Below are 16,851 nucleotides of genomic sequence, written 5' to 3' on the forward strand. Positions count from 1 at the left end.
CAGTGCTGTGGTCAGCCCAGTTACTGAAGTCCTAGCATTCTGGAGGCGTGGAGGAAAGGGCAAAGCTCCGTTCCCCAAGACCAGGTGGGGAGGCCGACAAAACCAGCATATCTCCAGAGAGCGAGGAGCTGACTTACCATTTATTCACAAAATCTTGAAATTCCAGACTGAATACTCCACTGGGCAGCTTTGGAGGAGGCTGTAAATACAGGTTAAGACCTAAGAAATGCCTGGCTTCCTTCTCCAGCCATATTCCCCACAACCCCCCACAACCCCCGCCCCAGGCCTCGGGACAGTGCTGCCCTTAACCAACCAAGGGAAGACAGGGGTTAGAGGCCAGTGGCTGCTTGCTCGGCCACCCAGGTGGAACCGCTGTCTCAAGCCACAGCTGGAACTGGGGCCGAGTTGGTGGCTACCACTCACTTGCCAGTGACTAAACAAATCAGTTTCTGACTCTTAGTTTATCCTTCTGTGACGTGAGGAGGACCTCGTTCTCTCTGGGACCCCTTCTAGCTGATCCGACTGTAAACCCTGGAGTGTGTCCTGGAACTAGGAGCTAGGGGGGTGTGCTAGCACCCATGGAAGACACAGAAGGCTGAATCGTAAAATGTATATCCCTTTTCTGCTATACCCCGAAGAAGCGGAGGAGAAAGATTAATAGAACAGCTGAGAGGGCTGGGTCTGGAAGAATGTTCCCTGCACACTTCAGGAAGGAGGCTATTTGCGGGCATCGATGCTAGGACACTGGCAACAGCTCTCGTGTCCCCAGGGTACGCAGTGGAGGTCACGCAGGGCGACACAGGACAGGGCTCCTGGAGCACCTGGCTCGTGTGTTCCACGCAGACCCAGGAAATGGGACCCACCCTCCTGTGACCTGTGCCGGGGCGGAGTGTTGGCCTCCTTGTGAGTGGACTCCCACAGTGCCCGGATGTCACTGCCTTGATGTGCAGCCCCGACCAACAGGTGATCAGAGACTGACAATTAAACACGCTACCAACAAAGCCCTGCCTCACCCTCTTGCCCTGAAGGACTTACCACGACACCAGGCAAATGAGACTGATCTGGGGGCCACGGACTAAAAACCCAGCTCTCAGGCCCACCCTGCAGATGGTCGCTGCTGCTGAGGGGGATGAAGGGAACATTCAAAGGAGGGATTGACTGCCTGGCCTCCAGAGTCCCAAGTAGGATGGGGGCCGGGCAAAAGAGGGGCTGTGAGGTGCCCACACCTGACCTAGCGGCCCAGCCTCCTGGGAGGGTAGGGAGGGGAGCTGGGAGGAGTGGGTGGTAAGGAAGTACACTAGGGGGGAAGGAACTTAGCTACTTTTCATCTCGGAGCCTGAGTTTCCTCACCTGTAGGAAGAGGATGATGAAACCAGCCGGGCCACCGGAGGCTGGCAGCGGGCACACTAGGAGACCAGACCGGCGGCTGCTGATTTCCTCAGGCTCTCTCTTCCCTGCGGTTCCCACCCAGCACCACCCAGCTCAGGTCCCGGAAGCAGAGGGTGGCTCTCCGCACTACCACAAATGCAAGGCGCTGTGCCTTCCTTGAGTCCGTAAGCAGCCGAGATCACATGCCGCACTTCGTCCCATGTCTCATGGCTTAGCATAAAGCTGTGCAGACAGCAAGGACGGGCAAGTGAACCTCCCTAGGGATTTCGTAACTGATGGGGTGAAGCAGGATTTTCCCTGTTTGGCTCGTAATGGACACGGGGACCATTTTGAGCCTTTTGGGGTCTGGTTTTAGAGAGCAGTAAGAAGTATGAAAAGTTACCCCGCTAGTCTCTTGAACAGAGCCATGCCTCTTACCGTGTACCCCAGCTGCGTGGGGCCTCCAGCTGCCTCCCCAAGCTAACAGACCTCGCCCCTCCTCCACTCCCCACGCCACACCTGAGGCCGGGGGTGCTGGCCCTACCTCTGGAAATCCTGCCGCAGCAAAGCCCCGCTCCTCTGGGAGCCCTGCCCCAGCCCCTCTGTGCCACCGCTCCCTGCCCCCTCAAGCCAGGATTTGATGAATGCTGGGCAGTCTCTCCCTTCCTTGATCCTTTTTTCATTTAAACATACTGGTATAGGTGCGTTACACAAATAATGTGTGTTCTCTGCATTAAAGCCAGCCAGCAGCAATAAGCCAAAAGAAATTTCCACCATCCAGAGAGAACCACCATTTCCTACTGCTTTTCAGATTTTGTATGTACGTACATGCATACAGATTTGTTAAAGAACTGATCACAGTACACATACTACTTTGTAATGTTTTCCACACAATTTATACGGAATATTTTCCATACCTGTTTCTACATTGTCATTTTTTTACATCTATTGCTTTTAATGGCACTTCTAATCGGAAACCCTAATTTGCAGGTATGTGTGGACTTGCTTTGCCTCCCATATTAACCTAATGGTCTTCACGACGAGGGACTTTTGTTTTCCCGTCTGTGGCCCCCCACCTCGTGCATAGCACCACCCCACAGTGCACACGTAGCCCACAGTAAGTGCACAAGAAATACGTGGTGAATGAAGGAGTGTAATGGCCACACTGGAGGCTCCTGAATCTGAGAAAGGACGAGGAACTCAGAGCTACCCAAATATGCTCCCTGGGGAAGGGGCACCCGCAGCCTCTAAACCAGCCGCTCAGTTCCAAGAACATGAGGCCCTACAAGCAGCCCCACTGTGGGAACAACACACAGGCTTCCCACATCAACGGAGTCTTTTCTTAATAGAAGCAGATACGAGGTCAAGGAAGCTGCGCAGTACTTACCTCGTTGACTATGTAATCCAACAACTCAAAAATTGCCATGGGAGGTCGGCTGTCCATTCCATACGCTACAGATTTTATAACGAGAAAAAAGAAAACGCTTCTCAGAAAAACAGACAGGAGGTTATTTGCCAGTCTGACGCTAGGGACCGGGGGCATGGGTCCTGGGGACCAGAACAGGGTGGTGGACAATAAGCAGAGACACAAGAGCCCCGGATAAGGCCGAGGACAGAGGGGACAGCAAAGGCCACTGAGTCGGCCAGCCGGGTAGGAGTCTGGGCTCTGCCACCTGCAAGGTTTGCGACCTCAGGCAAATCCATGGGCTGCTGAGCTTAGTTTGGAGTTTGGTGAAGGGGAGATGGGTCACTATGTCCGCCCTTCTTCCCTTCCTTGTACTGAGAGAGGAGCAAATGAGGCGATAACTAAGGAGCTTGAGGACTTAAGTGTTAATGCTCCCTGAACTTGGGTTTCTTCCTTTTACTAAACTCGAGTCCCCAGCCAGCCTCAGGGGCCACAGCCACGAGCCCCTCCCGGGACCCACCATCAGCGACCCCTGCCCTCTGCTTCTCCCTTCACATACACCCTCTTCCATGAGGGCCGCAGGGACAGGCCTTCCTGGTCACAAAGCGATGTCCCGGCAGGAATTACATCAGAAGATGGTGGCTCGGCCAGCACCTTCCCAGTACCAGGTTTACTTCCCCGTATTCATGATCAGAGAGGCAAGCGGTGCGGCACAGCGCTCGGCACCTAGGACTCAGGCGTGGACAAGGACATACGTAGTCTCGACAAGTCAGGCACTTGGTGCCTCGGTTTCCTCACATTTAAGAGATTATAACAGTGCTCACACATGATTGCTATTAAAATTAGACAATACTGGACAAATCCATGGAGACAGAAAGTAGGTGAGTGGTTGCCAGGGGGTGGGGGTGGGAGGAGTTGGGAGTGATTGCTCACGGAGGTGAGGTTTCTTTTTGGGGTGACAGAAATATTCTGCAATTACACAGTGGTGATGATTACACAACATGGGAGAATATACTAAAAACCACTGAACTGTCCACTTTAAAATGTGCATTTTATGTTATGTGAACTTTATCTCAAAGAAAATCTACCTAAAAACCAGTCAGGATTTTTAAAAATTAGGTAACGCATATCAAGTACTAAATGCAGCGCCAGGAACCCAGTAGGCACTCAACGAAGGGTGGCAAGCTGTCCACGGAAACAATTTAACACCCACCTGGAGACCCCTGCTCTGCTTCTCCCCCCTTCCCCCAGCCTGGCATCCAGAGACAGGCAATCAGTCTTGGGAGAGTGTTAGGAGAATCAGCCCCCCAGAAACCACAGCAGCAAGGGCAGTCCAAGCTGGGGCCACTCACAGCTGAGGGGCCTTCCAGGGGTCCTCGGCCTGGGTGGCGTCTCAGCCGCATCTCCCTCCACTTGGCACCCAAACATCAGCTCCAGCTCCTTGGCATCGGGAGGAGGGATGGGATACCTCCCGACTGCCATCTCAACCAGAGATAGCCCCATGCTCCAGATGTCCGACTGCACGGAGTAATGAGTCCCCTGGAGTCTTTCTGGCTGCAGGAGAGGTGGACACAGTTATGATCACCTGTGAGCTCATCCAGGCCCACACAGAAGAGGGACAGGCGAGTCTCCATGGAGGCTCCAGGGAGATCTCAGGACTCCCTGCCCCTCTGAGGCTTGCCTGCACCACAGGGAGTGGCCTGTCCTGCTTGGTCCGGGTCCTGGTCCTGGTCCTGGCCCCGGCCCTAGATCTGCTGATGCATTTTGTCTTCTTTGGAACTTCCACTAACTGCTTTCACTTGGTTTCTGACCTGCTCCCAGCTACTGCGTTCAAACCCTCAGTGGTTCCTGTGGCTCTGACCCACGCCTCCTCACTGCCATCTCCCCGTAACCTGCCCTCAGCTAACAGCCTCTGGCCTGGCTGGACCCTGGCTGCCACTTCAGCTGGGGCTCCGGCTTTGCCCAGTCTGGTCACTGTCTTGCATGTGCAGCACAGCTTGTCCAAAGCCCAGCTGCGAGGTTCATCTTGTCACCTTCATCTGAGACATGAGGCTTCTGGAACATGGGTCACGAATGAAGTGTGCACAGGGTAGAAAGAACACCGGCCTTGAGGGGCGCCTGGGTGGCTCAGTCAGTTAAGCATCCAGCTTCAGCTGAGGTCACGATCTCGCGGCTCATGGGTTCAAGCCCTGCATCAGGCCCTGTGCCAAGAGCTCAGAGCCGGGAGCCTGCTTGGGCTTCTGTGTCTCCCTCTAGCTCTCTGCCCCTCCCCCACTCACGTCCTGTCTTTCCCTCAAAATAATAAACATTAAAAAAACAAAAACAAAACAAAACACCAGCCTTGAGAGTCAGGAGAGCTGAGCTCTAAGACCAGCTCCACCACTGACTCACTGACTGTTCCTGAACAACATGGAGCGGGAGAAGAGGCAAAGGATCTGGGGTCAGGAGACTCGAGCTCACGCTCCAACTCTGCAACTTGTAAACTGTGTGATCCTGAGCCTCAGTTCCCTCATCTATAAAGTGGAGCTGATGAACTCGGTGTTAACATCAATAACGACATAACAAAATACCTGCTCTCCTTACTAGGGTTACCAAGAAGGTCAAACCAAACGAAAATGTATGTTCGATGCTGCAAAATGCTACCCAAGTATGGGTTGAGTCGGAAGAGTCAGGAAAAAAATATATAGTGCTATACAAAGCATTATTTTTATTCAGTGTTAATTGAAATAGCACATATATTTCAAGAACTCTACAAAAAATCTTTATTCTGACAATTATACTTTTTTTTAGACATCATTAATGTCTCCCAAGGGATTTTTTCACTAACTCAAATACTGGACTATTTTGGAACTGACCATGTAACCACAAAGACTCAAACCTCTAACCCTGGATCAATAGGTCCCGCAGGGCGTTGACTGATTTTGAACTTTGCGGTTGGCAGTTGAGTGGTCCAGAATGCTAGCTGCTCAGTTCTTAGACTGAGTGAGGACTAACTGGCAAGGAGACCTGGCTTTCAGTCCAGGCTCTGCATCTGGATTTCCTCATCTCTAAAATGGGAGCAATATCTTCACTTTCACAGGGCTACCACATAGACGAGAACACAGAAAACACGATGTGCCGGGATGCCCCAGCCTCTGTGCCTGCCCCTCCGATTAACCCATGCCTACACTCACTGCCCCCTCCATGCAGATCCCCACTCACCCTAACACTCCTCTATCTGCCCCATGCCAGCACTCACCCAGTGTCACACCCCCCCCCCCTTTCTGAATCGTTCTCTGGAGCACACTAGCCATTTACTCACCAAGCGCTCCCTGGGCACCTACCACATGCCAGGCCCTGAGCCAGACCCTAGGGACAACTGAGACACCTATGGCCCTATTCTTGTCCTCCCGGAGCTCATGGCATCGGGGAGAGAAGAGAACATGGCTGCCACCTCCTTGGGGAGGGACCATGATGCCTCATCCTTCATTCTTTCTCCCCCACCTCTACCACCCAGGACAGGTTCTGGCTCTACAGGGGAAGCCACCCACTTGGCTCCTATCCCTGACCATGCAAGACGTGTGAGAGATGGAACCCACTGCTCATACCGACATGTAGGACCTTGTGCCCACGAAGGAGTTGGCCATGGAGTCAATGAGCTGCCCGCTGACCCCAAAGTCACAGAGCTTGATCTCCCCACGAGAGTTCACTAGGATGTTGGAAGGCTTGACATCTGCAAGGGAGGGAACAAAGAAAAGGAGGGAGTTGACACAGGTAGATCGGGGAGAGGGAGGAGGGTCAGCATTCTATAGACAGACCAGCCCCAACCGTGAGTCCAACGACGGCTGCCATCACTAAACCAGCCCTTGGCTTGCAAACACTGGACATCAAGGTCCCTCATTCCCCCTAGTTCAGGGTTCGAGAAAAGACTGTCAGGAGAGGAAATAACAACCTGTTGTACAAGTAGGACAGAAAGTCAGTGGATTTTCACTCTTTGAGAATCCAGGCCTAAACACATGACCCACAGGAAAGACTCCATTATCAGGAATAATCAAGATTTCCAAGTTTGTTGTTTCAATCACCCTTCTTGGCAAGATACAGTATCTATGGTTGGATCATAAGGCAGGAAGAAAAAAAACAAATAATAAGACCTATTTGCCTGCTGAGGCTCAGACCAAACACTAGAGATGGGATGGGGGCAGGAATTCCTATGTTTGACCTAGATACCAAGCACAAAGCTGTGGCAGGGGTTGGAAGCTGACTTAATCATTTTCAGTGATGTCATTTCCCAAACAGCCTCCACAGCTGCAGCCAGCTGTCAGTCAAGGACAGTCCCTCGCTGCCCTGTGGGGACCAGTCAGGGCAGTGCCACGGAACCAGCCCCAACCCCTTCCCCGCACTCGGGCCCTACCCACTTCCCACCCAGCTACCACATCACTACTAGTCCACTGACCCTTCGCTTTGCAGAGGGAGGTAAACTTCCCAATGTTCTTCTTCCGCCACCTTCCCTGATTCAAACAACTGCCCTACAGAGTGGGCAGAGCGGGGTCAAGTGTTCTCACTTACAGGTGGGAAAACGACGCTGGAACTTGGTAAAAGTCCCCAGGCCAGGGTTTTGTGGGCACAACATCAGCAATGAGACCCATCAAGAGCAGTCCATACCCCAGGGCAAAAACATAAACCGGAACAGTCAATCGATCTCTGACAGAAGTAACAGAGACACCATATAGAGCACCTGGAGAATTAGAGGAACAAACCAAGTCCCCATAATTCAAACCTATTAGAACTACTATTCCCATTTTATTATTTTTTCCCTCGGTACCCTCAGATGAATGCATTTACGTGCACACCTCGGAGACCTGGCAGCTTTGGCTCTCTGCCTCTGCAATAAAGTGAATGTCGCAATGAAGAGAGTCAAATGAATGTTTTGCTTTCCAGGTACATACAAAAGTTATGTTTACATTAGGCTATAGTCTGTTAAATATACAGCGTCATGTCTAAAAAAATGATGTACACACCTGAATTTAAAAATACTTTATTGCTAAAAAATGCTAACTGTGGGCGCCTGGGTGGCTCCGTCGGTTATTAAGTGTCCAACTCTTGATTGTGGCTCAGGTCACGATCTCGTGGCTTGTGAGTTCGAGCCCCACATCAGGCTCTGGAGTGCAGAACCTGCTTGGGAGTCCCTCTCTTTCTCTGTCTTTCCCCTACTCATGCCCTCTCTCTCAAAATAAAATAAACATCTTTTTTTTTTTTTTAAACTGCTAACCATTTTAGCTGGTCATAATCACAGATCACCATAACAAATAATGAAAATTTGAGCAATTTAAGAACTACCAAACATGACCCAGAGATATAAAGTGCACAAATGCTGTTGGAAAATGGCATAGTCTTGCTTGACACAGGACTGACACAAACCGTCAATATGTAAACAATGCAGCACCTGCAAAGCATAATAAGATGATATATGCCTGTATTTATCCTTAAACAGACTCGAACAGTCTACGTAAGTATCTTTCCAAGAGTAAAGTGAAAAAAAAACCCACCCTCTTGCATCCCAGTAAGTCCTTCCCTTGCCCCCCAGCCCCCCGCATTTCCAAGGCTGGGTCAGGTCATAAGCAGTGTTCAGCCAGCTCAAGCTTCTCTGTACCCATCACCAGCTCCACCAGGGGAGGGCTGCTGGCTGCCTGCTCCACCACCGTAACTCCCAAGCCAGGACAGTAACTGGCACACAGTAGGTGCTCCTAAATACTCGTGAATGACCGGCTCTGAACTCACCGGGTACGTACGCAAACACTCCGAGCCACTGGTGTGTCTTCCCAAGACCTAGCCTTCATCATGGCACAGGACACGAGATCTTTCCAAACCCCTTGTCATGCTCCTGTGTCTCCTACATACAGACTTCTAGAATGCAGGCATCAGAAGTAGCCTTAGAGGGAGTCTGGTTCCTCCCCTTCAGCTGAAGGCCCAAAACGGTCTAGGAACTTGTCCAAGGTCACACTGCAAAAACTGGGTGAAGCTGGACCCACAACTCGGACCTTCTCTGACACCTAGCTTGTCCTCTTCCCACCCAGCCCACCGCCATATGACGCAACTCTGTTCCACCCACCCACTTATGTTTGCCGAGCCCTACGCTGTGCCAGGGCCCATGCAGACACCAGGAGACAACGGCGAGAGAACCGATCGAGCTCCTACTGTCATGAAGCTTACGCTGTAGTGTGAGCACAGACAAAACCCGACAAATGCACAACGTCAGGTGGTCTCAAGTGCCATGAAGAGAATAAAAATGATAAAACCAGGTAAGAACACACACCTTGGCGGGGGGTGGGGGGTGGGCACCTCTGTGCAGGAATGACCCTTGAGCCATGACCCAGGTGGAGTCACACATCCTCCTGGGGAACGACTTCAAACACAGGGACTAACTTTTCTTCTGTTTCTTGCCCACACCTAGTATTAGGGCAGGCTCCGACAAACACTGCCAGCCAAGGAGCCTCTGGTCCTCACTTACACAGGATTATGGCCCTCCTCAAACAGAGGACAGATGCCTGACCCCAGAGGTTAGTGTGGGGGTACGGCAGGGACGCTGAGAGGCCAGCCAGAGCTGGGGAGGTCCGCGAGGAAATCGCGCTCCTGGGGGTGCCGTGGGGAGAACGCGCAGGAGGCCCTCCAACACAAGCCTCTCCTCACACTTGCCACCAAATGCCCCAGCCCTTCACCCCGGTACCTGGGCCACCAAGCCAGGGCTCCCTCACCTCCCAAATGTGCCCAAGGCAGGTTAGACCCCATTTTCAAGCAAAAGGGAGGCCATGACTCAAGAGACCTGTGTTCAAACCCCCGCCCTGCCGCCCACTCCAACAGGAGCCTTGAGCCAGTCCCCCTGCTTCTCTAGCACTGGCCACCTGTCAGCGATGCAGTGATGACAATCAGAGCTCTTGTGACCCTGCCAGGTGGTGACCAGGACCAACCTAATGCAGTGTGGGCATTTACACGGCACGCCACACCACAGGGACAGAGGTTTCTTCCACAGGCCGCCCTGCAAGATGAGCAGCCTACAGCACCAGAGCTCTGCTTCCGCCCTCCCCAACAGAGAGCGCCCCCCCCCCCCCCCCCCACCACCGCCGCCACCCGGGTTTTCCTTCCTCTGCTGGCTTCCTCCCTCGCTCTGCTTCTCTCCGGGCTGCTGAGGAGTGGCTGCACGGCCTCTGTAACCGCTTGGATCTGATTTCCATTCACATGGCAAGCAAGCCTCTTTTCCTCCGAACTTATGTAACACCACTCTCCCCAGTCCCTGGCTGTCAGCTCTGGCTTCCCCCACGCCAGGGAACAACACCGGCTGGGAGGCTGCAGAGACCATGGGGGATGGAGTCAGAGGAGCAGAGGGAAACCCTGAGGGGCCACACGCACTGCACACAGCCCCTCCCGGGGACCCGGGAGGTGGGACACGAAGCGGCTTGCAGACCTGCAAATCACTCTCCATCACTCAAGTCCAAAACACGTGGCTGAGCCACCACGCCTGGTCGCGCCTCTCCCTGGCAGCCCCAGCCAAATGGGGCTCTTCTCTGGGGGCGAAAGAGGTACACGTCAGACAAGGCCAGAGAGACGGTTTCCTCCACCTGACAGCACCCCCTCTTTGGTCTCCACGATTGCTGCCCTCCCTCCTCTGCCCCTGCCCCCAGCATCTGCGTCCTCACTTGGTCCCGCAGAACAAGCGGTGCTCCTCCGGTGGGACAGCTCCTGCACCGAGCCTCGCAGTCAGGTGCAGGCCTCTCAGCCTGGCTTTCCAAGCCCGCCACTGCTCCCGCCTCACCTCTACCCAGCTTTGCGCTGTGACACAGCCCCATGTCCCCCTGCCCAGGCTCACGCCTGCCACTCTGTGCTGGCCCCTGCACGTGAAACATGCTTCTTTCCCACTCACCCCCACGGCGATTTCGAGGCACAAGTTCTTCTGGGTCCCCTCCGCCACTTGGGAAACTGCCCTGCTCCTGGGAGGGCTGAACTCGGGGAGATCTCATCGGGCTTCTTCTCACATCCTTCCTAGCAGCAACCTCGACCGCTGTTCAAATCAGGGGCCCAGGCCCTCTCTACTCCTCACGGCCTTCTCCAGGCCTTGGGTTCCCTTTCTCACCCTCCAATATCAAGAAGGCAAGGCTGGGGGGAGATCCAGGACCCGGTGGGCCAGGCTGCCTTCTTGAGGAAGCATCCAGCACCCATGAGGCCCCCAGGCTGACGAGCTTCTTCAGGAAACAGATGAGAGGCTAAGGTCTGTTACCCCCATTCTGCTCAGCCCCCCGCAACAGTGAAGGTGGGTAAGCCCTCTTTCTTCAAAAACAAATAAGGGGATTTTATGCAAAAACTAAGTGGAAGAAATATTTTCTTCTCTCATATTTTCTGCCCCAGAAATAACCAGTGTTCAAAGCCTTTTGATTTTTTTCCCCCAAGAGCGCATGATTTCAACTTAATTTCTCAGTGTTTCCTACCACTCTAAAACAAGAGGTTTGGATTAAATCATTCAGTGGGTCATTTGTTTATTCTATGAACAGTTACAACTGAGCTATGAGTAAAAAGGACACAGTTCCTCTCCCTGTCCTGAAGGCCATCACCACTAGGGGAGACAGAACATAAAATACAAGAACATGTGTGCATGTGTATGATGCTAACGGCAAAGACAGACAGATGGTCAGGGCACTGTGCACAGATATTCTGAATTCTTCCAATCAGCCAGGCTCCATGCTAGGCTGACGAATGGGGCAAGGTCCCTCTCAGGCAGAAGAAGCGAGGTGTCGGCCTCCCAAAGGGTACTATAACCTCATTTTGTTTGGCAGAACATCTTACAGGAAGTTGCATTCACTATGGGGCGGGGGGGGGGGCGGGAACAAGATGGAAGAAGATGGGCACGAAGGAACAGAAGGGCAGGGGAGCAGGGGAGGGAAGCAGAGGCACAAGAGAAACAAGAAGAAAAGAAATGAGGGCCCCAGAGCAGCAAGCTGAATGACACCTGGAAACCAGACTCTGGCTCATCTGTGACAAAGGCTAAATCCAAAGTGGGATGACTTTGGATAGTGAGTTAAAGGTTAAAGAGACAAAGACAAGTGAGATTTTTAAATGGCGACTTCAGGCCTCAAAGGACCTCTTCTTAGCAACCCCAGTAGGTCCTTAATAACCCTTCTCTAAAGGTGAAGAGTCAGAAGGGAAAGGTGGCTGACCCTGGTAGGTCAAATAACAGTCTCCACAGAGCCACCTCCGGGTTAACTCATCCATGACCTCAGGGAGCTAATTAAATAGCAAAGATATTAACGTTCAGAGAAAATGCCAAACACTTCAATTAGCCATGAACCCTAAGCTCTTTTTCCCACCCAACCTTCCCCAGAAGCACAGCTTTCTCCCCTAGTTGCCTAGCCCCCACCTGTGGAGAACGGACACAGCTCAAAGACAAGGCTGGGGTGGGGGGGCAGGGGAGCCCAGCCGACCTGGAAAGACACCACACGAGCTTGGGGTCACCGAGGCCTTACTATGCCAGGCCTTTTAAATACCGAGTCTTCTCGAACACTCAGAACACCAATGAGAAGCAAGCTATACGCTCCTGTGTACAGATGGGAGACACAGAGGCTGAGAGTCAGGGAGACGTCTGGCAAGACTGCATAGGGAGCTAATGGCTACTTGATGCTACAACAGATTACCCAGAGCCTAGATAATTGGGCTCTAGATGACACGGCAAATGCTGAGCTGTACTCCAAAGTTTCAGAAAAGCCGTTATTCAGTTGCGGGCGACGGCGGGTCAAAAGGTACACACTTCCAGTTTTAAGATTCCCGGTATGTGACATACATTCCCGGTATGTGACATACAATGTGGTGACTACAGTTAACAATACTGAATCATACATTTGAAAGTTGCTAGAAGAGTGTGTGTGTGTGTGTGTGTATACACACACATGCATACATATATATATGTATATATACATATATATATGTATATATATGCATATACTTTTTAAAGTAATCTCTACACCCAACGTGGTGCTTGAACTCACGACCCGGAGACCAAGAGCCGTATGCTCTACCAACCAAGCTAGCCAGGCGTCCCTAGGAGTACATCTTAAAAATTCTCATCCCAAGAAAAAAAATGTTGTGTGGTGATGGATGTTAACGAAACTTTGGTGATCATTTCCCAATAGCTACACCTGGCAAATCAGCACGTTGTACACCTGCAACTAACACAATGTGATGTGTCAATCTTATCTCAGTTTTTTTTTTTTTAAAGTTATGCTGGGCGGCTCCTCATTTCGGCTCGGGTCATGATCCCAGGGTTGTGGGGTTGAGCCCTGTGTTGGACTCTGTGCTGAGTGTGGAGCGTGCTTGGGAGTTTTCTCTCTCCCTCTCTCTCTGTCCCCCCACCCCCAGCACACGCTCTCTCTCAAACTAAATATTTTTTAAAATAATAAAAAATAAAAATATAAGGTGTGGTTGGGGAAGAGGGCCGCCCATGTTACAGACATGACAAGCTTCATCTGGGAACAGGATCTGACTTGGGTCTGCTTGTGAGAGAAAAACTTTCTCTGCTGGGAATGTGAATGCATGCTTCTCTCTCGACTGCAGCCAGCCTCCTGTCCCCCTTGCAGGACGGACGAGCTGACAGAGGGAAGGACAGGCTGCTTCCCACTTCCTTCCTGACCCAAAAGGCACACAAAGGCTGACAATTAAGCTAGGTAATACTGGAGGCGTTCAGAATCCATTTTTCTTTTCTTTTACAGAATTTGGTTTTCATTAGTACACTCCATTCCAAGAAATGGTCAACATTTTTAAAACAGGATGTTAACAAAAGCCACGGCAAAAGGTATAGAGGTTATACCAAAAAGAGAGGGGAAAGGGAGAGGGAGGGAGGGAGGGAGGGAGGGAGGGAAAGAAAGAGAAAGGAAAAGGGGCATTCAAGGGAAACACGGGTCCCAGAGTCTTGGTCTCTCATTTTCAATGACCCCCTAATAATATTTGGCAGAGCAGCCCCATTTTACAGACGTGGAAATCAAGGCTTAAGGAGATAGATGTCCCTTGCCAAAGATCACAAAGTAGCTTTTCCATTAAAAGAAACTGCCTTAAAGCACACACTTCCCCCTGCAGGCTCCCGGCTAATTCAGAGGACAGCAGATCGGCAATCTATCTCAAAGCCAATCACCCACCCGCAGGCAGGAAGACAATGCTGGCTAACTTGGATACTTCTCAGCCACAATTCAAGAAAGGGCAATTAACTGAAAAAAACAAAAACAAAAACAAAAACTCTTTTGGCCCACTGAAGGCTAATTTTGCTCCGCAGGAGACTGGGGAAAAAAGACGATGGAAAAAAGACACGCAGTGATAGCCAGAGATCTGCTCATTTTTAAACATAAAGTGAGAATTTCTAATAACACCACTGAATTTATGGTGGTCCAAGCTCCACCAGGGCAAGTAAGGCATGACCGCTTATGCCTGGGTCACAGTCCGCATCACGCAGCAGAGAAGTTTGGAAAAGGAGGTCAAGAGGCCACTCATCAGTCATTTCTAGCTTAGCTTGGGACAGGCCTCCAAACAAAAGCACTTAGCCGAGTGTGTTTACCGATCTAAAGACAAATGTGAGCCAGATGGACCGGACGGTCCTCATGGAGTGTACTGAGCAGGGCCCTCCCCACATCACACACTCCTCTTTGGGAGAAGTGCTCCCCCCCCTGAGCTATCACCGCTCTGGGTGAACACCACAGAGAACGATGACCCCGGGCCCTAACGCCAGGCCACTCACTGCCCCCTATCCCCATCACGGTGATCCCAGCAGGTCTGGGCACATGATCCATATCAGTCCAATCAGTCCTTCCCCAGGATTTTATAACAGAAGGTGGGGGGCTCTTCCCTCCCTAATCAGACTAAAGCCAGAGACGATGCTTCTCACAACGTAGAGTCGGCCAGCCAGATAGGATAAAGCCACGATCAAAGAGAAACAAATGAGGGGTGCGCCCGGGTGGCTCAGCTGGTTAAACATTCGACTTCAGCTCAGGTCATGATTTCATGGTGTGTGGGTTCGAGCCCCACATTGGGGTCTGTGCTGACAGCTCAGAGCCTGGAGCCTGCTTCAGATTCTGTGTCTCCCTCTCTCTTCTCTCTGCCCCTGCCCCGCTTGTGCTCTCTCTCTCAAAAATAAACATTAAAAAAAAAGAAAGAAAAAGAAAAATTTACAAAGAGCAACAAATGAGAGCACTCTAAGAGAATCTTTTTATACGTACATCTTAAGTGAAGTCTAACACCTAATGGCGTTTGAGGCCCTGGACACCGTTATCGCTCAGGACGGCTGCATTCTTAGCTCCCTGGGGTTTGGTCCCTTTATTGTTTGAGCTAATTAGTGTGCACAAACAGCCAGGAATCCTAATATCCATTGGTTTTTATTAAGCGACATCGAAAATTACATTTTAAGTAGGCATATAGTGTTGTATGGAAATGGTGTCCCCAACTTTGCAGTCAGGCAGATCTGGGTTTGAATTCTAGCTCTACTACTCACTAGCTAGCTCCAAGCAGGCCTAGAAGCTTCTTAGGAGTCTCTAGTTTATTGAACATTATATGTTCAGTGGGCTTTTAAATGCCACAACATTAGGGCACCTGGGTGGCTCAGTCAGTTAAGTGTCTGACTGTTGATTTCAGCTCAGGCCATGATCTCCCGGTTCGTGAAATTGAGACCCTCTCTCTCTCTCTCCTTCTCTCTCTGTCCCTCTCCAGTGCTTGTGCTCTCTCTCTCCCTCTCGCTCTGTCTCTCTCAAAATAAACTTAAAAAAAAACAAAACTTTAAATGCCATGACCTTGAGGCTGTTATACACACGTGCCCCTACAGTTTCATCCGAGCCTGTGGACAGTTCCAGAAGATGGAGAAGAGATTACCCCTAAAGGAAGGAGGAAGATGAGGCTCAGAGACGATGACTCTGATAGGATCGGTCAGGGAGCTGATCGGTCAGGGAGCCAATGGCTGAGTTGGACAGAACTTTCTATAAGGTTCTGTGGGCAGCCAGGATGACATAGGGAGGCAGGGGGCTCTGAGGCCACCCGGTGGGTGGCAGCTTTCTGGGGACTGAGTGCCTGGCACTGCCATCCAATGACAGCACAGCACACACTTCACAGGCAGGAGACACTTACTTCTAACTATAAACTTTGAAATGTGTGGTTTCCACGTGGAACCAGAAAACCCCACCACGTCAGTTTCTCATGAATCTGGTGCTACCAAGCCGAACACTGTTTCCCATCCTCACACTGAGATGCACCCGCTAGATTACACTGTCACTCTGTGGCGATGCGCATCCAAAGCTGGGCTGTCTCAGGTGACGGTTAATGACATCTTCTCTTTGCTCGCTCACCAGACATGCTTTCCTGGGTCCATGGTCCTCCTCGGGAAGTTACCAGTAACTGAGGAGAGTGGCAGTCCCAGCCCCATGTTTCCCTTAGAAATGAGGCTGTGCGGGCTCCTGGGTGTCTCAGTCGGTTAAGTGTCTGACTTCAGCTCAGGTCATGATCTCGTGGTTCGTGAGTATAAGCCCTGCATCAGGCTCTCTGCTGTCAGCAGCAGAGCCAGATATGGAAATTCTGTCTCCTCTCTCTCTGCCCCTCCCCTGCTCATGCTGTCTCTCTCTCTCTCTCAAAAATAAACTTAAAAAGAAAGAAAGAAAAGAAAAGAAAAGAAAAGAAAAGAAAAGAAAAGAAAAGAAAAGAAAGAAGCAAGCAGGCTGTGTGATGTGAGAGGGAACAGGATACAGATCTCCCAGGATCACCTCTCAGCCTGGGCTAACAGGCCTTTCCTAAAGGGAGCCGGTACGGCCTGGAGGCACAAGCTTGGGCCTCACACTCCCTTGTACCACTTGTACCACAGCCGCCTTGGGAAGGGTCACAGCGCAAGCCTTCCGACTCCCTTCCCCTCCCCATCTGGCCGGCACCTGCCCTTTGCTCTCCAGGGGCTGACCAAAATAAACCCTGACCACCTCTCTCCCACCTGCCTCCCCTCCCCCAACTCAGCTACTATCCTGACTCGGACCCACGTCAGCTCTTACTGGACCAGGGCAACAGCCTCCTAACTGACCTCTCCCCCCTTCCAGCTCCTCTTA

The 16,851-nt window shown here is 51.5% G+C and overlaps 1 protein-coding gene across 2 annotated transcripts in view; it reads right to left on the reverse strand.

The window, feature by feature from the left end:
• The window catches only part of MAP2K1 (mitogen-activated protein kinase kinase 1), a 78,914-nt gene that overhangs the window by 1,940 nt on the left and 60,123 nt on the right, over nt 1-16,851 (reverse strand). For both annotated transcript variants that reach the window (XM_045449355.1, XM_045449356.1), the window contains exons 6-9: nt 6,361-6,485; nt 4,126-4,327; nt 2,756-2,820; nt 138-199 (exon numbers count right to left, since the gene is read on the reverse strand). In XM_045449355.1, coding sequence (XP_045305311.1) covers nt 138-199; nt 2,756-2,820; nt 4,126-4,327; nt 6,361-6,485 — 454 coding nt within the window. The remainder of the gene's footprint in view (nt 1-137; nt 200-2,755; nt 2,821-4,125; nt 4,328-6,360; nt 6,486-16,851) is intronic.

This window comes from Leopardus geoffroyi, chromosome B3 (assembly GCF_018350155.1).
Source record: "Leopardus geoffroyi isolate Oge1 chromosome B3, O.geoffroyi_Oge1_pat1.0, whole genome shotgun sequence".
Classification (NCBI taxonomy): domain Eukaryota; kingdom Metazoa; phylum Chordata; class Mammalia; order Carnivora; family Felidae; genus Leopardus; species Leopardus geoffroyi.